General features: G+C 37.4%; 4 protein-coding genes across 4 annotated transcripts; 3 read left to right on the forward strand and 1 right to left on the reverse strand.

The window, feature by feature from the left end:
• Positions 1-880: 880 nt before the first annotated feature.
• Positions 881-3,902, forward strand: LOC125197216 (protein AGENET DOMAIN (AGD)-CONTAINING P1-like). Its single transcript, XM_048095930.1, has 6 exons — positions 881-1,478; positions 2,065-2,547; positions 2,625-3,104; positions 3,173-3,652; positions 3,748-3,767; positions 3,856-3,902. The coding sequence occupies exons 1-5, from the start codon at positions 1,008-1,010 to the stop codon at positions 3,754-3,756; spliced, it is 1,923 nt and encodes a 640-aa protein (XP_047951887.1). The 5' UTR covers positions 881-1,007; the 3' UTR covers positions 3,757-3,767; positions 3,856-3,902.
• Positions 3,903-5,720: 1,818 nt separating this feature from the next.
• Positions 5,721-7,981, forward strand: LOC125192816. Its single transcript, XM_048090473.1, has 3 exons — positions 5,721-5,905; positions 6,131-6,370; positions 7,515-7,981. Exons 2-3 carry the CDS (start codon positions 6,191-6,193, stop codon positions 7,686-7,688), a joined length of 354 nt encoding a protein of 117 aa, XP_047946430.1. The 5' UTR covers positions 5,721-5,905; positions 6,131-6,190; the 3' UTR covers positions 7,689-7,981.
• A 1,235-nt stretch (positions 7,982-9,216) lies between these two features.
• Positions 9,217-13,675, forward strand: LOC125195887. The gene is made up of 10 exons (XM_048094162.1): positions 9,217-9,425; positions 10,151-11,057; positions 11,308-11,437; positions 11,536-11,981; positions 12,056-12,136; positions 12,236-12,334; positions 12,537-12,692; positions 12,816-12,902; positions 12,994-13,065; positions 13,149-13,675. The coding sequence occupies exons 2-10, from the start codon at positions 10,242-10,244 to the stop codon at positions 13,455-13,457; spliced, it is 2,196 nt and encodes a 731-aa protein (XP_047950119.1). The 5' UTR covers positions 9,217-9,425; positions 10,151-10,241; the 3' UTR covers positions 13,458-13,675.
• Positions 13,676-14,354: 679 nt separating this feature from the next.
• LOC125192028 (beta-glucosidase-like SFR2, chloroplastic) lies at positions 14,355-18,228 on the reverse strand. Its single transcript, XM_048089481.1, has 10 exons — positions 17,921-18,228; positions 17,039-17,396; positions 16,752-16,890; positions 16,400-16,566; positions 15,932-16,153; positions 15,692-15,860; positions 15,357-15,590; positions 15,136-15,285; positions 14,932-15,061; positions 14,355-14,795 (listed from the first exon to the last, which is right to left on the reverse strand). Exons 1-10 carry the CDS (start codon positions 18,099-18,101, stop codon positions 14,599-14,601), a joined length of 1,947 nt encoding a protein of 648 aa, XP_047945438.1. The 5' UTR covers positions 18,102-18,228; the 3' UTR covers positions 14,355-14,598.
• Positions 18,229-22,220: the final 3,992 nt, after the last annotated feature.

The raw sequence follows: 22,220 nt of genomic DNA on the forward strand, positions 1-22,220 counted from the left end.
TTCGGAAAACCGGATAACAACGTTCCCAATCTACACATCTTGACATGGCTTACTTGAGCTGCAGCCTGCAAGAGAACATGAGCACATCCCGAGTAAAGTTCGTGTCCTTGATATTGTCAATCTTCACATTACTAATCTGGAGCAGCGATGTTTTGTTCGTGCTGGAGCAGCAATGCTTTTTGTTCGTTCCTTACTCCAGCGGCCTGAAGATCTTTCAATGATCTCATCTATGCACCATCTCGGTAAACCCCCTGCAGCGACCATCCTCCACCACCGGGTCTCTGCCCCGGCGCCCTGGATCGTTCAATGCCTGAACTCCATTTTCCTTTTTTTTCACTCCATTCTCTTTTTATTTCACAAAATTTGGACTTTGAAGAACGAACTATACACTATACAGTAGTAATAGTATTTATAATGAAGTAAACTTTTCCCCTCAAAATGTGATCACATCAAGTTAGTCTTGAAAGCCAATGATTCTTTTAGTATTTAAATATGGAATTAAAAACATGGGTATGTACAGAATCATAGCATTACCAATCATGGGCAATAGTACTATAGTACTCTTCTTATGAGCATTAAAGAATTATCAAGCTTGCATGTCAAGCAATATTGGAACTATAAATCAAATTCTATAATCACCCATTTCAATTAATCATTAAGGCTATTTTAAGGATCATAAGGCAAAGTCTGTGGAACTAGATGAAGAACATATCTCTATAATCTATTATTACTCGATATAGGAAATGACACCTAAAAATCCAAAATAATCAAATCAAAAAAGAAATTATAATACAAATTTCTCTACAAAACCTAATTTGTCATTTAATTCTCAGATTAATTACTTCATCGTCCCAACCTCTATTTGCCGAAAAACCAAAATTGCAGATTTGAAACTTGAAGTGCAAGCCTAGAAAGGTCATTTTCCTCCCGCCATTGCCATTTCGCACCAATCACTCATCAACCTTCTCTCTCTAGGTTTCCATCTCTCTCTCACATGCACTATCACTATGCAGCACCTACCTCCCAAAAAACCCTCGCAATTCGTCGTCAAAGGTGACAGAATCGAAGTCCGGCGCCCTAACGACGCCGTCACATGGCATCCGGCCACCTTCATCCGCTTCTGCGGCGACAGAGCCTACGTCAAGCTCGAGACGAGCGCGGACAGCGACGATCCCACGTCGCCGCTGCGGCGCGAGTACGTCGCCGCCGCCGAGGTCAGGCCGGCGCAGCCGGTGGAGATCCACAGGTACTTTAAGGTTGGGGAAAGTGTGGAGGCGTTTTGCGGAGAGAGGAAGGGGTGGAGGAGAGGGGAAATCGCGGAGATTTTGGAGAATTCGCGCTACTCGGTGGTGTTTGAGGGCGCGGATCGAGGGGGTTCCGCTTCTGCGGTGGAGCAGTGGGAGGTGAGAACGGTTAGGGACTGGAGTGATGGCATGTGGAATCCGCCATTGCTGCTTCAGCAAGTTATGCAAGTGAAGGTATTGTGTAATTTTTATAGTCTGTGTGTCTATTGGATATAACTGGCTGATTACTGCTTGATTTTGCATAGCACATGTTAGCAATTCGCTTGTTCATTTTCAATTTTAATTTTTCATATTGTTTGAATTTAAGCAAAAAGAGGAATTTGTGGTTGCTAGGGATTGATGTAAGCTTTAATAAAGGTTATCATTAGATGTTAAACTATCGCGTGGTTATATAAGAATGAGGCTCATCAAAGTTTGTAAAAGTTGCTAGTGTATCTAATAGGGAAAATTTTGTTTGAGTTGATCAATAAACATGTGAATTCTTGTGTCAGGTTTCCCCATTTTCGCGTTCCTTTGCTGCATTATTTCGTTTTTATTATGTAGGAGCAGAAGAAGTAATCTGTAAGACTGTAAGCATTACATTAGTTGTGATTAGGTTAATCATTCGTAGCTGGTGGAGATTTATTCATCATCTAAAAATTGGGTTCATCAAAGTGTTCACAATCACAGCTGCTGCTGATGTTTAACAGCAAAATGTACTTTTCTTGTGATGCTGATTGCAATCTGTTAGTGCTTATTTTTGTAAGTTGTATGTATGCAGAGCAAGTCGTCATCTGAATCACAGGCAAAATCAAATGGTTTGAAGCTCAAGATAAAGTGCAAGAAGAAACCACAGCAAATGAGATTCAGTGAGGGGATGCTAGTGGAGGTCAAGAGGTATGAGAAAGGCTTCGAAGGTTCTTGGTTCATTGCTGTTATTGTTAAACCATTGGAAGACGAGAAGTATTTGGTGGAGTATAGAACTTTAAGAACTGGTGACCAGACTGAATATTTGAGAGAAGAAGTGCATGCTTCTTGCATCAGGTGCACCCCACCTGTTATAAGGCGTGTTAAGCCTTTTGAGTCTCTGGAACGTGTTGATGCTTGGTCTAAGAGTGGCTGGTGGGAGGGTTACATTGTTGAAGTCCTGAATGGCGGTTCGTACATGGTTCACTTGTGCACAAATGAAGATCTGATATTGGAGCATCGTAAACTGAGGCCTCATCAAGAATGGATCGATGGTAAATGGTTTTCAGATCTTAAGGTGAGTACATCTTGCTCTCTTGCAGTCTGGTGATGATAATGTTTTGTTTTTCTTCTTCATCATCATTAGTGTTGCAGGTAGAGAAGACTGAATTGAACGTTAAGCCCAACAACAAGAAGTTGAAGATTAAAAATAGGCAAACTGCAGAGCCAATCTTCAGGGAGGGGATGATGGTGGAGGTGAGAAGTGATGAAGAAGGCTATCACGGCTCTTGGTTCACTGCTGAGATAGTTTGCTCGTTAGCCTCCGGTGAATTTTTGGTTGAGTACCAGACGTTGAAAACAGACGATGAATCTGCACTGCTTCGAGAAGAGGCGCTTGCTTCATATATCAGGCCTTGCGCCCCTGAAATCATGAGGATTGACTGTTACATGTTGCTGGAAGAAGTTGACGCGTGGTATAATGATGGGTGGTGGGTTGGCCTCGTCTCTAAAGTTCTTGATGATCGAAGATATGGTGTGTATTTCTGGACAACGAACGAGGAAATCTTTTTTAATCACTCTGATTTAAGGTCTCATCAAGATTGGATTGGTGGCAAATGGACTGCTGCAATGATGGTATGATTTTGAAATACTTGTTCTGTATTTCCATTTCCATCTTCTTATGTACGATCCTTTGAATGCAGAAAAAAGCGGAGTTGCGAGTCAACAACAGACAAGTTATAAAATTTGGAGAGCACGACAGAATGGGAGTAGAACCATTCATTGTGAATGGGATGAAGGCAGAGATAAAAGGTGATCATGGCGACAAAAACGAGGGCATTTGGTACCCTGCTATTATTCTGAAATCACTAGGCATAAGAAACTATCTAGTTCAATACCAAACCTTAATTAACGAATACGGAACACAACTGCACCAAAAAGCTTTCGGCCCGTGCATAAGGCCTTCCCCTTCGGTCATCCAAAGAAGAGATTCCTATAAGCCATTTGACAGAGTTGATGCTTGGCATAACAATGGGTGGCGTGTTGGTCGAGTCCAGAAAGCCTCTCCGAGCAGAAATTACACTGTCTATTTCAACGCGACAAATGAGATGATGGAGTTTCAGCATTTTGAGTTGAGACCTCATCAAGATTGGATACAAGGGCAGTGGGTTTTGGCTATAAGGGTATATATGCTTTTCCACTACCTTTTTTATAATATGATTTTCATTCTAATATTTCCAAACTTGATCACCTAAAAGCATTTTTTTCCCCATCCCAGGGCTCTTAGTCGCACTCAAGGTGAAGATAGCTAACTTGTCCCATGGTGAATCTAACAACTTGATTCGTGGTGCGTTGAAACTAATCGAAGCTGACTAATTTGTCTCAGGTGACATTGCCTCGTGTTAATGTGGTCCTAGCTACGGGTTTAACTTATTCAGTTATTCGCAATCTATGAGAAATGTGTCACAAATTGAAATACTAAGGAGTAAGGATTTAATTAATTTGCATTCTCATTTCTGAGCTATAATTCGATGTCGTAAATTTGTGTTGATTAATCATTTGCATGAAATCATCACTGCTATAGTAGTACATTATTTTCTATAGGTATACAAGCTTGATTAGGTCGTGTAGTTTGCTTGAACGAAGTCAAGAATATAACATCAGAGATGAATAGTGAGTGTTGAGCTTATATGGTAAGATGGCATTTACTTAGTGAAGCTGGAATTCAACCTGGGAGTTTTTGTGTATTTTTATTTTTGTTTGATCATTAAAATTATATGCTAGACCTTTAAGGGCGTTCACAATGCAGCCCCGTTCACGGCTGTCGCTCGAGGGGCTGCATTATCCTCCCAAATTCCGACAGCCACCGGCTGTCCTCCCCTTGCGCGGCTGAATTGCTGACTGTTGTACGATTCTCCCAAATTCAACCTCAGTCGTACGATTTAATATTTTTTATATTTTTAATTAATTTTATTTCTCTATAAATATACATATTTTCAATTCATTTTTCACACCTCTCACTCTGATTTCCTACTTCCAAATCTTAAAAGTAGTCGAAAAAATGGAGCCATGTTCTCAAGCAACGTTCTTGGCCTATGCATACGCAATGGGTCGGGACCCAAATGATGTGAATACTTGGAATAGAGATTTTCTTCCACAAGTCACGTTGATGCAGGTTCTGCCAGCACAAGTTCCAGTGACTTAGGAACCATCGATGCAAATGACGATTCCCGGCGTTTGATACCCCGTGTACTCATGGATCTGGAATCAATGTAGAATGTAAATGACTATGAGATTTCGGATATGGAGCCTATTGGATCGTTCGAGACATCCCATGAAGAGACCGAGATTGCATATGTTCCCAACTAAAGGCCAAAAATGCAAAGGCAAAGGCAAGGGAAAGAGACTTTGGCGTGCATGAAGAAATATTCCATCGAGGAGTCGAAGGCGGTTGCTACATCAAAGACCCGGTTGTCGGTTCTGGTCAGAAGGTGCGCATGTTCCAGGAGAGAATTGTTGAGGCGTACAACATGACGAAGCCCACCTGGGCATGGGAGCGCGATTGAGACAATCTTCGGAAGCATGGGGTCGCATTTTAGTTGAGACATTTCTTTCAGCACAAAGATTAAGAATAGTGTGTTAAGGGGATGATGAATAAAGTAAGAGAGGATAAAGGAAGATGCAAGATTAATTTTTTGCTAAAATAAAAAAATGATTTTATATTGGAACTTACCAAAATAAAAAAATGATTTTATTAATATAGAAGAGTAAGATTTTCCGTAAATTTTCACTATTGACTTTCTACTTTCTGGGCATGCGTTTTTTTTTGTTCTTTTTTTTATTTTTATGTTGTTAATGTTTCTTTCTTGATTTCTAGGCACAAATATATGTTGTGTTTTGGTTCTTGGTTTTGCATTGTCATCTCATCTCATGATAAAAATCAAACTTATTCAAATTTATCAAATTTTACTAAAGATATGCTATATGTACTGCAAATACAAGTTTTTGTCATCAAAGAATTCGACATAAAAACACACATTTTCATTTTATAAGTCACACAAATTTAAATCCTATACGGAATTAAATACATGTCTCGTATTTTTAACATTATATTCAATCTATATTGTTTCATTTAAATATTTGATATATGCTTTAACAAAACAAGATGCCAAAAAAAACAATCAATTTAAAAACAACTTGCCAGCATTCACACAAAAACAAAAAGAGGAGAAATCAAGAAAAAGAAATTGGAAATAACCTGGTTCAAGTAAAGAACAAGAGCATATTTTTGTGGCCCTCTTGCCTCTCAAATTGAGTTTCTCCTTTTCCCTCTCTCTCCCTCTGCCGCTCACACGCACACGCACAGCTCGCGGCCTCGTTTTTCTACCAGCTACGGCAATCGAATTCGATACTCGATTTTCCTATTTTCTTCAAAGGTGGATTTTTAGTTCATTATTGGCTCTATGAAATTGTTGCTGTTTCTGATCTGATTAGGGATTGCTTGTTTACGTTTTTCATGATATGGGTCTTCTTTTTCTTCACGAAATTGAGAAGGGAAAATTTTAATTTTAATTTCTTGACTTTAGCCCTTATATAATTAATGTTCTAGCATGTACAGATGAATTCTTTATGGTAAATGAAGGAGATGTTTTATGTTGCAGGAGTTTGTAGTTTATTGGAAGATAGAGTGAAGAAGTGTGGTGTAAACGCCCTAATTTCTGATGTCGTTGAGGATAAAAACAGTTGTAGACAAGTTTGTGCAAGAGTTGAAGGAGGCTCTAGATGCAGATATACAAGATAGGATCATGAAGGAGAGGGAGATGCAGAGTTACATCGAGGAACGTGAGCGTGAGGTTGCCGAGCGAGAAGCTGCTTGGAAGGCGGAACTCTCACGCCGTGAGGTACCTGATTCAACCGTCTTGTTTGTGAAATAAGGATGGCTAGTTGCTGTTTTCTTGAAATGGCATTGTTGGCTATTTGTTGTTTTTCTTGAAATGGCAATGAGATGTTTCCTAACTACTGTGTAGCAGTTCTTGAATGTGTAGGAGATATGCTTATCCTAGAGTTAGAGTTTAGGGAGTGGTTTTATGGTTGTATACTGATTCATTCCTGCGCTGTGTAGAAAATATGAGGAATTAGTCCTAATTGATGACATCTTGCAGCTTTAGATCAAATATGTAAATGGGTTTCCTTTGTGAATAGAGAACTTGAGTTGTGATTTGGATGGGAGTTTCTTTCCGTGCCTCGTTAGGCTTATGATATACTAGTTGGCGATGTAGAAAAGCACACGAGATAATTTTTAATGGAAACGGCTGATTTGATAGTGGCCTTTTGGATGTTAATCTGCCTCTCTAGCATAGCACTCGAGCAGCTTAGTAATCCAATATGCGGCTGTAGAAAGTGAAAGTGATGCTTCTTCCTTGGATGTCGTAGACATGGCTAGTTTTCCATTCTCTCTTTTCTATCAAAGTTCCACTGGGTGATTAAAGCCTATTGTTGTAGACTGTAGTGTTTTATGTCTTTTGAAATCTGTAACCATGCCTTTTATTCGTCTAAAACATGATTACATGAATATACAATCTCCTGAACATAGATAAACTTTCACGTGTTATCAAAGGACGATGTAAAGAACTTGGTTGAAACAACACACACACACACACACACACTCCTCTTAGCACCTATATCAGCATTTTTTGTCTTATTTCTGTTGGACTGTGGAGCCTGAAGATACTGAATATTATATCCCGATTTTTATGGCCTACATTTCTGGCGTAGATGGAATCCTAATGGGTTTGGGTTAGGGCCTTGCTTGTAATATTAATAGATGTTTTCCCTCTGTATATGGAAATATAGTGAAAAACCCTGCGTTCGCATAGTTACATATCGTAAGGAACTGCCTTTGCATCGCCCACTAACGTAGTTACATATCGCAAGAAGCTGACTAAACAATTCTCGTGTCTTTTTATTGTTTTCCTGATTTTTGTGTGGTGTTGCTTCCTAACAGCTCTCCCCTACACTCGTATTTTGACATTTGCTCGTATTCAGGCAGAAATTGCTAGGCAAGAAGCCCGGTTAAAGATGGAGAGGGAAAACCTCGAGAAAGAGAAGAGCGTGCTGATGGGGACTGCATCAAATCAGGACAACCAAGACGGGGCTCTTGAAATAACCGTCAGTGGTGAGAAATATCGCTGCCTCCGGTTTGCAAAGGCGAAGAAATGAGCCTCTCCTTCCGCATAGTGCAAGCATATTTTTCTTTAACTGTTCTCCACGCTCTTGTTTGTGCATCTTTGACGATGCGCGTTCATTTAGCCATCCCAACGGCGAGCAGTATCGAATTTCTCTTGGCAATGAAGGGAACAAAAATGGGGACTTGGGCTCTTAGACTTTCTAGTTTAGATTATGATTGATTGCTTTGTGAAAATTCTCTGATTATTCTGTGTAAATATCAGTTGATCAATCTTGGGCTCTTTCTTTCCTGGTTGCTAAAGAAATCAAAATTTGGTATCATCTCATCAAGAATCTCAAAGATTGTATCTTTTTATTCAAGAGTGCATGATGAAATAATTCTAAAAGATCATATGTAGGTAAATTCGAATACGAGACTTTTGGCTTCGGGTATTAACTACTCCTATAACATCACGTACATCTCGATAGTATCGAGCTTTGAAAATGTGGCACCCTAAAATCCAGGTTCATTAAAAATATGGATGCACTATTAGTAGTAGTGGTAAATGCTACGCTTTCTTGATTTTTTTTTTCAATTTTTTAGATGATCTATAACTTTAGTTGACTAGAGTTTCTAGGATTTATCTTTCGATTAGTACTAATTTGAGTCCCTACACTAAGTTTTTGTTGCGAACGGTCCTTAGATAAAAATTAAAGTTCCCTAAACATTATTAAAAAAAATAACTAGTGGAGTTCTTTTTAGTTCAAGAATATAATGATGAAACAAACTTAAGTAGGAAACATTCAACAATAGTAAAAGTTATAGAATCACCACGCGACAAAATATTAGACATCCCAAATTTTGTTCTTATCAAAAGGGAGATCTTTCAATTGAAATGTTTTACCGGAATTGACATGAAATCTCATGCTAAAGAGCTAGTGGTTCGAGTCACACTGACTTAAATCCACGTCTCTCATCCAATCCAAGCTAGGTCCAATTCAACTTTAACATTTTTTTTCTTTTATAGTATGTTTCTTATAATTTTTCTTTAATTTATAGTATTTTTTTTATCAAGAATTTACTTTTAATCACAAGAAGTGCCACTTTTTATTCAAATCATATAACTAGTTACTTTTATTTATAATAAGAATAACTTTTATTCATATAAAGATAAAAAGATATGTATGGGTAACTTATACAAGAATTACTTATATTAATCACAAATTTTACTTTTATTTATAATAAATGTTACTTTTATAAAATAGGTCATGAAATGGTTTCAGGTTCGATTTTGATCGAATTTGGGTTGGGTTCGGGCAAACAAATGGGTTCATAAGTTCGGGCACCCAAGTTTTTATCCATTTTTTTGTGTTAATCTCAATTTAGTTAGTAAAACATTTTTTCATAGGTCGAAAATATTAGTAGTAAGTACTAAATAATTTTAGTATAAGATAAAAAGGTGAATTTGTAAATTTAAAATGGGGTGAGATCGTAGTTAGAGGAAGTTGAGTGGGGCAAAACATAAATAAAGACAATAAAGAAAATGTACAGTGGGTTTGGTTTCACTACTTTGAAACAAACTGAGTTTGGCTCTTTGATTTGCTGACTGCTCTTGTTTTCTCTGGGCTCCACCTAGAGCGAGAAGAAGAGAATCACAGAGAGAGGAGAGAAATAGATATACACACTGCGTTGCGCCTCTTCATTTCTCTCGCTGCGTTTTTGTTTCGTTTTTCAATTAGGCTTTCCCCTCTTGTTTTGCAGCTTTTGTTTTCGGAACCTCTCTTCTGCTGGTAAGTTTCTGTTGAATTTTTATATTTCTGTTGATTTTAAGCTTTTCAATTCGGTATTTAGGCGTTATTCAATTGTAATTTTGACAATTTAGGATTGGGGATTTCGGGGGTGGGGAATTTGAATATAGGGTTAGGGAAAATGCCAGGAATAAAATTGGGGCTTTTGAGATGTGTGAATTTGATAAAGGTTTCATTTGTTTGTGAAATTTACTGTATGTGATTTTTTTGAGCATTATTGACACATTGGTTTTCTGAAATTGCTGGGGATATATTTTCAGTTAAAGATGGTTAATGTATGGCTGTGATTGATTTTCCAGATATCTCACATTAGCTATTATTGTTATGTTTTTTAAGTCTATCACTTGCAGTTTTAAGTAACTAGAACCTTGTTCTTGATGTTAGTTTAGATAATTAGGCGACAATTGATTCTCGTTTAGGACAATTGAATCCGTTGATAGCACTTTTTCGTGTCAATTGAGATGTGAGGCTTCATCAAAAGAATCAGGTGATGTTGATGTTGTTGTAATTCCTGCCTCAACCTTTTTTCGAAAGAATCCGGTTGTGCACCTTTGGTTGACCATTTATGACCCCATTTTTTTGTGGACAATTAATATTTCCTTAAATTAACAGTTTACCTACCTTTCCAGCTTCTTTTGTTTCCATTATATTTACCTATCAATGCTAGTACTGCTATAATTTAATTTTCCATATTTATCTTGTCACAGATTTTCATCCGAATTCCATTTTGCAATGAGCTTAATTTGACTCGAGTGTCATATCACACAAAAGCTATAGCCTATAACCATTACATTGGTGATGGCTAGAAAGGAAAAACAACAAAAGAATGGTTTGGATCAGCGTCCAAGAAACCGTAAAGCTGAAGTTTTGGATCCTGCCACTTCACCTTTAGCCACTAAGGATGGAGGGAGCACAAACAAAGAAGAGATGAAGTTGGGCAAGGAACTTCCTAATGGTACCCATTCCGAGCATTTCACAAAGAACACTAATGATGTGGATCGTGCTCAAGATGGGAAGAATTCTAAGAAAAAATCTAGGAAGTCTCAATGTAAAGATAAAAAAAGTTCAGATGAGACTGTTACCGGACCTGCAGTATCGTCTAATGTTAATATTGAAGTGGAAAAGAATGGTACTTTTACAGCTGAAGCTTCAAATGTAGGAGATGGAAGTGACATGCCCCATAATGATTTCAATAATGTTAATGGTTTTGATGATTCGGTGAGTGGCCTTGGTAGAGAAGAAGGGCTGGGAAATGTGGAGTACCCTGAAACGGCAGTTTTTAAATTCATAAGGACTGCAGCACTTTCAGTGGCACGGTCATCTGCCAATTGGGTAGAGAGGTACAAGCCTACCTTTGCCACTCTAAAGTCCGACATATTAAATGGCCGTGATCACGTCAGGACGAAGATTCAGCATGCAAAACCTATTGTATTCAGATGGATTAGGCATATAGGGAGTATAATGCTTCTTCTCTTTATGGTTTGGTTGGACTGCACTGTGAGGGGCATGGATTCTTTTCTGCGCATGGGAACAACGTCGTTTTTCTTGATACTATGGTGTAGTGTTCTTTCAGTGGTTGCCATGGCTGGCATTGGCAAGTTTCTACTTACCATGGTATGTCATTTACATCTTCGGTAAAGGGTTTCGTTCATATCATAATACCTTGTGATGTTATTGATGGCATGTGTTCCATCTTCACTCGGTGTTTGTGAGATCCTTTCTATGTAGCTTCGTTTCATTTTATACTACTTACCATTAGCAGGACAATTTGGTGTCAAGAGTATAATATCCAAGCTGTATTTTTGTGTGATTGTGTTATGCTTTATTTATATATTTTTTTCTCTGCACATCCCGGGTAATGTAGGTAGTAACTGCTGCAGTCGGACTATTTCTTGGCTTCACACTTGCAATAGTAATGTCTGGCCTCATTGGAATAATCTTTCTATGGTTTTACGGCAGCTTTTGGACTACAGGGCTCATTATATTTCTTGGAGGTGAGTCTCTTAATACACAAAAAAATTAAGAGCGTTGCTATCTTTGTGTCGAATTTTCATTTTGAGTAAAACTAATACTGAGACTTGCCGAATTTCAGGACTGGCATTCATGACAGCTCATGATCGTCTTGCTCTCTTCATCACTAGTGTGTATTCCATGTATTGTGCCTGGAATTACGTTGGGTGGTTAGGTTTAGTTTTGGGGTTGAACTTATCATTTATATCAAGTGACGCTCTGCTGTTTTTCCTGAGGAATATCATTACTGAGCAAGGAACGCCACATAGCAATCCAGAACAAACAACTGGATTTCAAGGCCAAACGCCTTTTCATCCTAATGAATCTGTACCAACTGAGAACGGTTCTGGTGGTCACCGGGCTGATTGTACCCCGGGAATGCCTTCAACTAGTGGGTCTGATTCTGAAATGACGTCCGAAGATGAAGTTGTCCGGTTGTTGAATTGTGCAGATCATTATGCTGCCTTGGGCTTGTCTCGATTTGAAAATATTGATGCATCAGTTATTAAGAGGGAGTACAGGAAGAAGGTCAATGTCTTCATAACTTTATATTGGTGGTTAAAAGAGCGCTTATCCAGTCGATAACTGTTGTTCTTTTTCAGGCAATGCTTGTCCACCCTGATAAAAATATGGGCGACGAGAAAGCTGCCGAAGCTTTCAAGAAACTTCAGAATGCTTATGAGGTCCCTCCACCCCTCCCTCTCTCTCTCTCTTTCATTTAAACGTTATACATGTTTGAAAGTTTAAATCGCAATTGATGGAACTTGAGACGGGATCCACAGGTTTTACTAGACTCTTTCAAGAGAAAAGACTATGATGATGAGTTGAGAAGGGAAGAGCTATTGAATTATTTCCGTAAATTCCAGAATACGTCTCCTCAGGTTCAAACCTATGTCTCTTTTTTTTTCTACTAAACTTTCTAAGTTAAAATAGTCTGCCTCTGCTTAGTTTAAGGCCTACCCTGCTTTACTTTATAATAAGCTCAGCTCTGTTTCTGTGCTGGATGCATTTGCGATTTTCATTTTCACAAACCGGGACACTTCATTTGATCCCTGGCTTAATCTTGATTTATCCTTTTCTCAGAACCAAGGTCATGGCTCGTTTAAGTCCAGGTTTGGTCGCCCAGAAAATGGAGATGACCCACTCAGAGAGTCTCGACAAATTGCTTGCAGAAAGTGTGGCCATTTCCATCATTGGGTTTTTACCAACAAACCTAAAGTTAAAGCCAGATGGTGTCAGGTAACTCTCCTCCCCTCTACCCAAACCTAATGGATTCCGCTTTTAGCTAAATCTGTCTTATTATTTGAATTTACCAAGAATTGAGCTCATATTGAGTTGGATGCTATTTCTGATATATTGAAGGAATGCAAAGATTTTCATCTGGCAAAAGATGGGGATGGGTGGGTCGAGCAATCCTCACAACCCTTCTTCTTTGGCTTGCTGCAGCAGGTTAGTGCACTAAAAACCATGGGAAGATAACGAGCCACCGTGGCCTTGTTCAAATACTGGTACTGATGACCTTCCTGAATAATTTGTTTAGGTCGAAACCCCGTCTGCGTATGTTTGTGCTGGTGGCAAGGTATATGATGCAACAGAATGGTACATTTGTCAGGTAGAGCCTCGGTTTTCCCTTGCTAAAATGGTGATCCATTTGAAGCCTCTGAGATTTACACCTCTTTCTATCAATTTTGGCAGGGAATGAGGTGTCCCGTTAACACCCACAAACCGAGCTTCCATGTGAACACCAGCGTGGTCTCCAAGAACGCCCAAGCAGCAAAAGGGACAGCCCCCGGGCAACGGGGCGGGATGCCAGCGCCCAACATGGAAGAGACGATGTCAGAGGAGGAATTCTTCGAGTGGTTGCAGAACGCAATGCAGAGTGGGATGTTTGAGAATTTCGGTGGCACCACATCGGAGAGCCCTTCCGGGTCAAATTCCAAGAGTGGCAGCGGCGGCACCAATAGCAGCAGCAAGAAAAAGAAAAAGGGGAAGAAGGCATGGTGAGCAAACAATGGGTGTTTATCTTATCTTTTTCTTGTTTTTTTTCCTTGTGTTAAGTAGTGTTAATTATATACTGGAGAGAGATGAGTGTATACGGTGCAATCGATTGTACAGCATATTTCTCCATGAATGCCCATCAAAATTTCTTGAAAAAAGAAATGGGCATTGAAATGAACTTTTATAGCCATAGGCAGTGGCTTAAAATTTTGCTTGTGCCTTGAGAATTTTTCTAAAAAATTTGTAGTTTTATGTTAAGAAAATTTTGCTATACTCCATTATGAAACGGTTGATCTACATTTACTTCGAGAGTCCAATATCTTTGGATGTAAATTCATTTAAAAATAGAAATTTGCCTTTTTTTTAGTTTAATGATAAAATTGTTACATACTATATGAGTAATTTGATAAAAAAAAAAAAAAAAGTCTTGATAAAAATTACTTACCAGATGTTAATCTTTTTTTCCTTAGTACCAGTTCAGATATCTTTTATTAGTGTTATTTATGTAACGTTATCTGAAATATTTAGCAATATTCAAATTCATGACTTATATTTTGGACCAACTATATGCCTCCCAAGGAGAAAATAAGGGTTAATGATTGTGATGATAAAATCTTCATAAAACCATTCTATAATTTATTTAACTAAAACTAAAAGAATATGGATGTTGAATTGTGATTTTATAATCAAGTATACATAATAGAAAATATTATTTTCTTGTGCCTGGAATATCTCCTAAGCAATTAAGGTATAATTTCTCTAGCCAAAATTATAATGTACTACTATGAAATACTACAATTTAATTTCATAGGCTAAGATATTCCTAAGAAAATCATAACGAAAACCTTTATTTAAATTTTCAAGTGAGTAATTATTTAATTTTTGACTAAATTAAGTCTGATGTTAAATTATAAACATTCACTAAATCAGTAGTATAATTCAGGTACTAATGCCTAACTGTATATAAACTATATTTTCACAGTCAAATATTTACATAAATACTCAATTTATTGGCTCACAATATGACTTGAGCTGCGTTCATCAATCATATTTCAATAACTTGAGCTCCATTAAAGCTTCCACATTGATCTCCATTGCCAAGCAACGAGATTATCTTTCAATCATGAGATCGACCTATCTGCTGGGCTTATGCCTCTACGGTGAGTGGCTCGACAACCAAATCATCGAGCTCTGCACGACGTCTTGCTTTCTTCACAAGGGGGAAAGGCCGGAGCATGTAGCGTGAGAAACGGCTTAGAGGATCCTGTAAGCCTTCAACCTCATAGTGCCCGAACCGCCAGTCCCTTTTGATGAACGGCCGGAATATTGGTTTGTCAAGACCTCCTACATAGAGGAGAACAGTAAGCACTCGAGATTATAGAAAGAGTAACGATGAAAAACAACTCAGTTGGTAAGATAATTCCCCTCCAACCAATAGGTCTAGGGCTTGAGCCACCTATAGAGAGAGGTATAGTATTACCAGCATACATGAGGCCATGTTTGTTGACCGCCCGGTAAAACGGCCTCGTTTTCCCCTCTCTAGCGGCCATTTGAAGTTCGTTCCACGCTCGTGCTCTATCCAGTCGTGTTACCACGCCTGACTTCACAACCTGCGAATGAAGAAATGAAGCAAAGTCTCGACTCCTTTCCTAACAATTACAAGCGAACGAATAATGCTTCTTACCTTCGAAAACAGATGATAAGACGGGCGTGGAATCCGCGCAAGATTGTTCTTCCGGTCCACAGCAACCAATCCGAACTTGGGGCCATACCCGTCAGCCCATTCCCAGTTGTCGGATATGGTCCAGAACAAGTAGCCAAGAACCGGCACACCCTAAACGAATGTCACACGTTACCCACATGTTAAGCTTTTCAACCTACGAATCAAGAATTTGCGGGACGAACCATTAGCATTGCGGCATAAGTTGCCAAGAGATGCTCGAGCATGTACGGGCGTCTGATCAGATCAGTGCCATCGGAAACACCGTTTTCTGATATGATGAACGGTAAGCCTAGATGTTTGTATCTCTCGTGGAAATGCAGTAGCACGCGAAATAGCCCATCGGGGTACACACCGCGTCCTGATTCACTATATTCGTCCGTTTCCACCAGTTTTAGTCCAGCACTGGCAACAACTTCCTGCTCAAACCAAAGATCAAGCCGTAAACAATAATTAACCCTATTATCAAAAGAATTAGGATTATGACAGCAATATTAAACCGTATTTTGATCATATCTACCTGCCCATAGTAGTTTATCCCAATGTAATCCATTTTGTCGGAAATGCTATCCATAAACGGAAACATGGTTAATGAATTGGCAACCGAAACAGCAGCAATGTCAAATAGCCCATAAGGCCGCATAAACGAGACATGGTGCGCTACTCCAACAATAGCAGTCGAGCTAACACTGATGCAGAGAACAAATATAATCAATAACCAATCCATGAATAGAGTTAAGAAGATCATTGAGATCTAAACCTTTTCTCGTGGATATAATCATAGGCCTTCGAGTGCGCTACTGCAATCCAATTCATGGCTACGTTGAAAACGCCAGTAGGCAGCGCAGAAGTGGCAGCCTCGAGCATGTCGGGATTACCACCAGGCCAAGAGCCAGCACAGTATGTAAGCATACAAAACACATGTGGTTCGTTAAATGTCACCCAGTAGTCAACCAGATCCGACAAAGAATCAACAACAATCCTGTAAAATAGAAGAGACACGGATGAGTCCTTAACACAAGATGTAAATGCACGATCTTAACTCTATCGAGCAAATAAACTCATCGAAATACAAGAATCTCAATCAAGAATGAAGATTTATGCAATAGAAGCCTAAAATATTATGCTTAAACTAAGGTTCTGACAGGCAACGTCAATATTTGTTTGCTTAGGTTTAAAGATGTGTTGAAGAATTAAACAAAAAGGACGAAGATGCAACCAGAAGCACCTTGTAAATTCTAAAAAATAATCCACAGTTTTCTCGAGCTTCCACCCTCCGTACTCCGCTGCCCACGGAGGCAAGGAATGATGGAACAATGTCAACATGACTTTCATCCCATATGAATGAACTCTGTTGATGATCCATTTATATCGCTCTAATGCTGCAAAGTTGGTCTAACAAAAAATTGATGGATCAATCATTGATATGTACCACAATGTAATCAAATCTTAATTTACCAAGTCACTATATTTACACACATTTTGCAATATGTATGAAAGTATCACACATCCATTTTATCGCCTTACGCTATCCTAAATGTTACCATTCGTAATCCACTAATTCAAGAAAGCACACTTACAGTCGATGTAGTGCCATTCACCGGCTCCTCAGGCATGATCCTCGTCCAATCTATTCCCATTCGGAAAACTTGAACTCCCGTATCTTTAGCCAGTTTTAGCTCCGTATCAGGATCGGACCAAAATCTCAACCTCTCCTCCCTGAAATGTTGTTAAGATTACACATTAATTTACAAAATCTCGATCATTATAAAATGTAGAAGATTCTCATCCATATGAAACATCATTGGAGAAGGATTGAACTCTTATAATACACCTAAACGTTGGGTGAAATGTATATCGCTCTTACGGGTGTGGAACATTATGCCAAGCTGCAACAGTATGATGACATTCTTCACTCGAGGCAGGTTCTTGAATTTCTTCTTCTTCTTCATACTTCTCGAATCCTCGGATTTTTGCTTCCATTGCTATCCTGAGTTGCTTTTTTCGCTTCATGCTCTTACTTGCCTCTCTGGAAAGGGTTGCCTGCTGAGCACCACCGTCTCCCGCAGACGATCCCATGATCGCATCAGCTGGTTCACTGCCCTTTTTCGACTCTGGTTGATCACATGGAGTTTCTTCTGCAAACTGAAGCCAAGCATCGTTGAGCCTGTCCTCAACATGTGCAGGTGCCGTAGCTAATCCGAAAAAGAACCCCTTTTCCCCTTCTGCAGAAAGAGAACAGCTTTTTCTCAAATGAAATGAATGCTGATCAATTCACACTACAAGAATGATCAATTGCATTTCCCTCTCTAATTAGTACCAACACAAACACATTTTTACATAAACTCTGGCCCCTTTTCATGATTTTACACAAGTAAATACACTTGATTTTCTTGCCAAATTCTCTCTCTCTCTATCTCTCTCTCTCTCTCACACACACACACACATCAAATACATGAATTTCACAACTCCAATCCCTACAAATTCCAAATACTACTATATATTACAAATAAGCTCACTCAATCAACCAAGTTTAAAATGAAATTAGTTTAATTTTTACTACTATGTTAACAAAACCCTCAAGAAATCACCAATTCACCTAATAAAGATCATTTATCCTTGCATTATCTCGTTGTCCCCATAATATAAGTTAACATCACTCATTTTTACTAAAGCATAAATGAACTTATTTATTTTTAAAGGGGAAAAAAATCGAAAACGTAGAAGATGAAGACAACCACATACATACCTGAAGTAGGATTTATGTTAAATTCAGCAAGAATATCGGCAGACTCATCGATTGGCGACTTGAACGGCGTTAAATTCTTCCTTTTAAAGCGCGAGAAGGAGAGTGCGTTGGCGGCGACGGTGACGGAGACCAAAACTCCGGCGAGTTTCGTCGCCGTGAAGAAGAATGTCGTCAGCGTCATTTCATCGAATGGTTGTCGTGCGTGGTCGGATTAGCTGGGCAACATTTTGAGGTGCCCAGAGCGGCCACGTGGCACGCAGATGATGTGGAACTCTAGAATATGACAAAGGTACAAGAAACAATGCTTGTGGTATAACTCGTGAAACTATTACGTTTTTAAGTTTATAAATTCAAATTAGATTCTTACTTATGGCAAAAGAAAAGGGAAACTAATGGTTTTTAAGAGTCTTTCTAAGCGTTTTAGCATAGAAATAGATTTTGTTTGACTTTTGTTATTGATTCAGAGCATCTATATGCAGTGGCGTATCCAGAAATTTCAGTTTGGGGTACGATAAATAATTGTAGCGATTTAAATCTTCAATATCCGATGCTTTTTCTTCTTTTTAATTTGTTTTCTCAATCAAAATTTTTATTTTTCTTTTCAATTAAGATTATACTTTGTATATAGATGTGAATTGTTTTTAAATTAGTGTTACTACTACTTAAATGACATGCATTATTCAAAATAAAGGTTCTTAGATTTTTATATTATAGATAAATTGTTTTATCTATAATATAAAAATCATCATTTGGCTAAAATATAGATAAATTGTTTTATCTATAATATAAATTGTGTTATCTTTTTAATAATTTATCTTTTTTGTGGGTTATTTTACCAATAAATCATCATTTGGCTATTTGAGCAATGTTTCAATTATTTACAAAAAAATAGAAAATAAAAAAATAAAATACAATAGAATAAATTAAAACAAAAAGTTAATATTAAAATTCATTAGAAAATAACTAAATGCATAATGCTTTATAAGATAAGAAATTGTTTTAAATATAAATGCGTAAAATGTATAAAATAAATTTAAAATAGAAATATATGTACAAAATAAGACGCATTAGAAGAGATAATGAAATTCACTAAAAATAATTAAAATACTACTTTCAAGAGAGTTAACTAATTTGAAAAGAAATAAAATAAATGCATAATCTTATAGTAGATTGCTAAAATACATAAAAAGACTTAAAATTGAAAGAGAAAAGTACATAAAAAATGAAGAAACTAAATAACAAGAAAAAGGGACTGAAAATCGAGCAGAATGGGGAACGAACCTGGGCTACTAATTTGGCAGAGGAAGATTCTACCACTGGACTAAAGAACTAACATGTTATTTATTCAATATATAATGCTAATATTTCATTTTGGGGGTACAGTTGTACCCCCTTGCTCCTTAGTGGATACGCCACCGTCTATATGCAATAGCTCGGACTAGCCAATAGACTAGCACTAGGACTAGCAAAAAACATATCCTGTCATATCATTAGGACTTCTCATAGTTTGCCACATCATCGAGATTTTCCATAGCTTAGTTCACTGAAATTTTGTGTTTTCAGGGCATCCACAATGGGGCAGACTATACGACCCCTAAGCCCCGCCCTATACATCGTCACATCAGCATTTTATCCTCCACCCCTTCCACCTGCAATGGGGCGGATTATAGCCCGCTCTAAGCCTCACCCTAAGCATTTTATTTATTATTTGAATATTTAAACACTACAAAAATTCATTAATCCTATTTTTTATGTTTGCAAATATATCAATTAGCAAGAATAAAAATGTAAAAACACCACAAATTAAAGGCATATCCTATTGTCATTATTTATTTTTTATATTTTATGCTTGCAAATATGGAAATCGTCACAATTCATTATTGAATTTAGAGAGAAATTGAGATGGGGAAGAGAGTGGAGTGAAAGGTGTGAAATGAAGTAAAAAAAATTGGTGATATATATAGAAGAAAATACAAAAAAAAAATGAAAAATGTGTGCATAGTCTGGCCTATAGTCCGCCACCCCTGCAATGGGGCGGCCTATAGGCCGGACTATGCAAAAATGTGTGCATAGTCCGCAGACTAAGGAGTGGGCTTAGGGCGAGGTGTTGCAATGGCGGACTAAGGGGCGGACGATGCATCGTCCGTCGCATCGTTCGCCCCATTGTGGATGGCCTTTGAATCTATCTTGATTTCATTGTAAAATACTAACAAAAAATAAATTTACCAACTTAAATGAGAAATAAATCAAATGATATTGAAACTGTATCAACATTAACATTATTTTTCCTGCCGAATTTGAAGAACCCATAATTAAAAAATTTAAGACTAAAAAGTACTACTAGTAAAATTTGGAAAAGGGATTATAAACATAAATACTTGTTTGAGAATTGAGGTTTTAAGATTATGTTTAACAATTAACATTAGACCAAATAAATCATCCAACAACTAATTTTTTTTATATGTTATTAATTTTTTTTCCCTCTCAATTCCATACTCAATTATTAGTAATGAAGGTAATTAGTTTCTTATCACAAAATTTATAAAAACACAAGAAATGGCAAACTGCAAACACAAAAACATAATAACAATTGAAAATATAAAATTGAGATGAATTTATACGTGAAGAATTGAAGAGATTTATGGTAAAACTACTCCCTCCGTCCCATAGAAATGAAACGTTTTCCTTTTTAGTTTGTCCCCTTAAAAATGAAACGTTTCCTAAAATGGAAACATCTCTATCTCTACTTTTTCATCTCTCTTATTTTACTCTCTCTTCTTTAACTTACCAAACAACACTACATAAGAACCTGTGCCGATTCTCAAATATTACATATTTAATGGGATGGAGGGAGTATATCATATTTGATCTCTATTTAATAAAAATTTGTTTATATTTACTTTCTATATAAATTATCTCTTGACATGCAGAAATAGCTCAATAATTAGGCTATTGATGAGATTGTTAGGTCCCAACTGTTGTACGTCTTCTACTTAGGCTAATGATTGAAATATTGGCTGAATTAAAGCCCAACTAGGTAATGGGTCAATTTGGGCAGGCTAAATATTCTATTTAAATGAGGCCATCGATTATTTTTAGTGACTATGCATAGCCCAAGTCAATTTTCTTTTTCCTCTCCATCTTTTAATATTTATTTAATTATTTCATTTTAAATAAAACTGATTTACACAGTCATTCTACTGTTGTGATGCTTCTTTTTTGTCAACAAACCATTACTCACAACTCCCCAAAATATTAAATGTAAGATCAAAGCGTTTGAAGACCTCATTATCAGCTACATGTCTAAATTACTTGTAGGAATCTGAATACATAAACTTACTCGGAGTAATAAAACTCAAAAACATAATAGTAAGGGATAAAAAAAAAAAATTCTTGAAATTCAAAAAATACATAATTATAAAACTCAATTAAACAATAGAGTCGAGATACGTTCCAATAGGGCTCTCGGTTTAGACGAGTCGACTAAAAAATAAAAGTATTTTGTCTTGTATATATATAGCAATATCGCACTTAGTACGAGTCCCGACAAAATAGAAGATGCAATGACAGATCTTCGACAATAATGTGGATGCAGAGCTCTTTTAGATGCAAAAGGTGTGTTAATGCAAAGATTAATGCTCCGCATATATAAGGTAAGCCCACTGCAAGAGGAGCTTGTTAGAATCAATGTTGAATATTCTTGCAGATTTAAATGTTGCAGGAGTTACTAGTTTAAATAATCAGCTCATTCATGTCGCTTCATCAAGATTGGTGTAACTACGTGGGATTACTAACAATATCGACTAACTTCTGAAAGCAAGACTCACTTGGACATGTGTTCAGGTCAATGTCACTCGAGATGTACCTGGATGGCCTTGTATGATCGCGCAAAACATATATTGAGCCAGACATGTATAATTGAGAGCTCAAAGATAAATTATCAAGATCCAAATCTAGGCCCAAGACGCACGACACTAACTCACGGATACGACCTCGGCCTGGGTGAGGCAACGAGCATGTGTGAGCCTTCTTTGTCTATACAACTCATCACTTATGCATATAATTACTACATTTAACAACAAAGCCTCTCATATAGTACTACTTACTTGATTATGAAGACTCATTAATTAATAAGATAATTAACTAATCATTTATCATTTAATTTCATAAATTAAACATTATACTATCACTCTGTACTATAAAATCAAAACTGGCTTGATTAGGCATGGATTGGAACATTACTTTCCTTAGTAGTATGACATTTTCATCAAAGCAATGCATAGAATATTTGAAATAGTAG

This window comes from Salvia hispanica, chromosome 6 (assembly GCF_023119035.1).
Source record: "Salvia hispanica cultivar TCC Black 2014 chromosome 6, UniMelb_Shisp_WGS_1.0, whole genome shotgun sequence".
Taxonomy (NCBI): domain Eukaryota; kingdom Viridiplantae; phylum Streptophyta; class Magnoliopsida; order Lamiales; family Lamiaceae; genus Salvia; species Salvia hispanica.

Coding starts and splice junctions, on each gene's coding strand:
- LOC125197216 (XM_048095930.1), top strand. CDS start 1,008: ATGCAGCACCTACCTCCCAAAAAACCCTCGCAATTCGTCGTCAAAGGT. Junction 1,479..2,064: donor AGCAAGTTATGCAAGTGAAG/GTATTGTGTAAT, acceptor GTATGTATGCAG/AGCAAGTCGTCATCTGAATC. Junction 3,105..3,172: donor AATGGACTGCTGCAATGATG/GTATGATTTTGA, acceptor CTTTGAATGCAG/AAAAAAGCGGAGTTGCGAGT.
- LOC125192816 (XM_048090473.1), top strand. CDS start 6,191: ATGTCGTTGAGGATAAAAACAGTTGTAGACAAGTTTGTGCAAGAGTTG. Junction 6,371..7,514: donor CGGAACTCTCACGCCGTGAG/GTACCTGATTCA, acceptor GCTCGTATTCAG/GCAGAAATTGCTAGGCAAGA.
- LOC125195887 (XM_048094162.1), top strand. CDS start 10,242: ATGGCTAGAAAGGAAAAACAACAAAAGAATGGTTTGGATCAGCGTCCA. Junction 11,438..11,535: donor GCTCATTATATTTCTTGGAG/GTGAGTCTCTTA, acceptor GCCGAATTTCAG/GACTGGCATTCATGACAGCT. Junction 12,903..12,993: donor TCTTTGGCTTGCTGCAGCAG/GTTAGTGCACTA, acceptor TAATTTGTTTAG/GTCGAAACCCCGTCTGCGTA.
- LOC125192028 (XM_048089481.1), bottom strand. CDS start 18,101: ATGACGCTGACGACATTCTTCTTCACGGCGACGAAACTCGCCGGAGTT. Junction 16,154..16,399: donor TATTTTTTAGAATTTACAAG/GTGCTTCTGGTT, acceptor TCTATTTTACAG/GATTGTTGTTGATTCTTTGT. Junction 15,591..15,691: donor GGATAAACTACTATGGGCAG/GTAGATATGATC, acceptor TGGTTTGAGCAG/GAAGTTGTTGCCAGTGCTGG.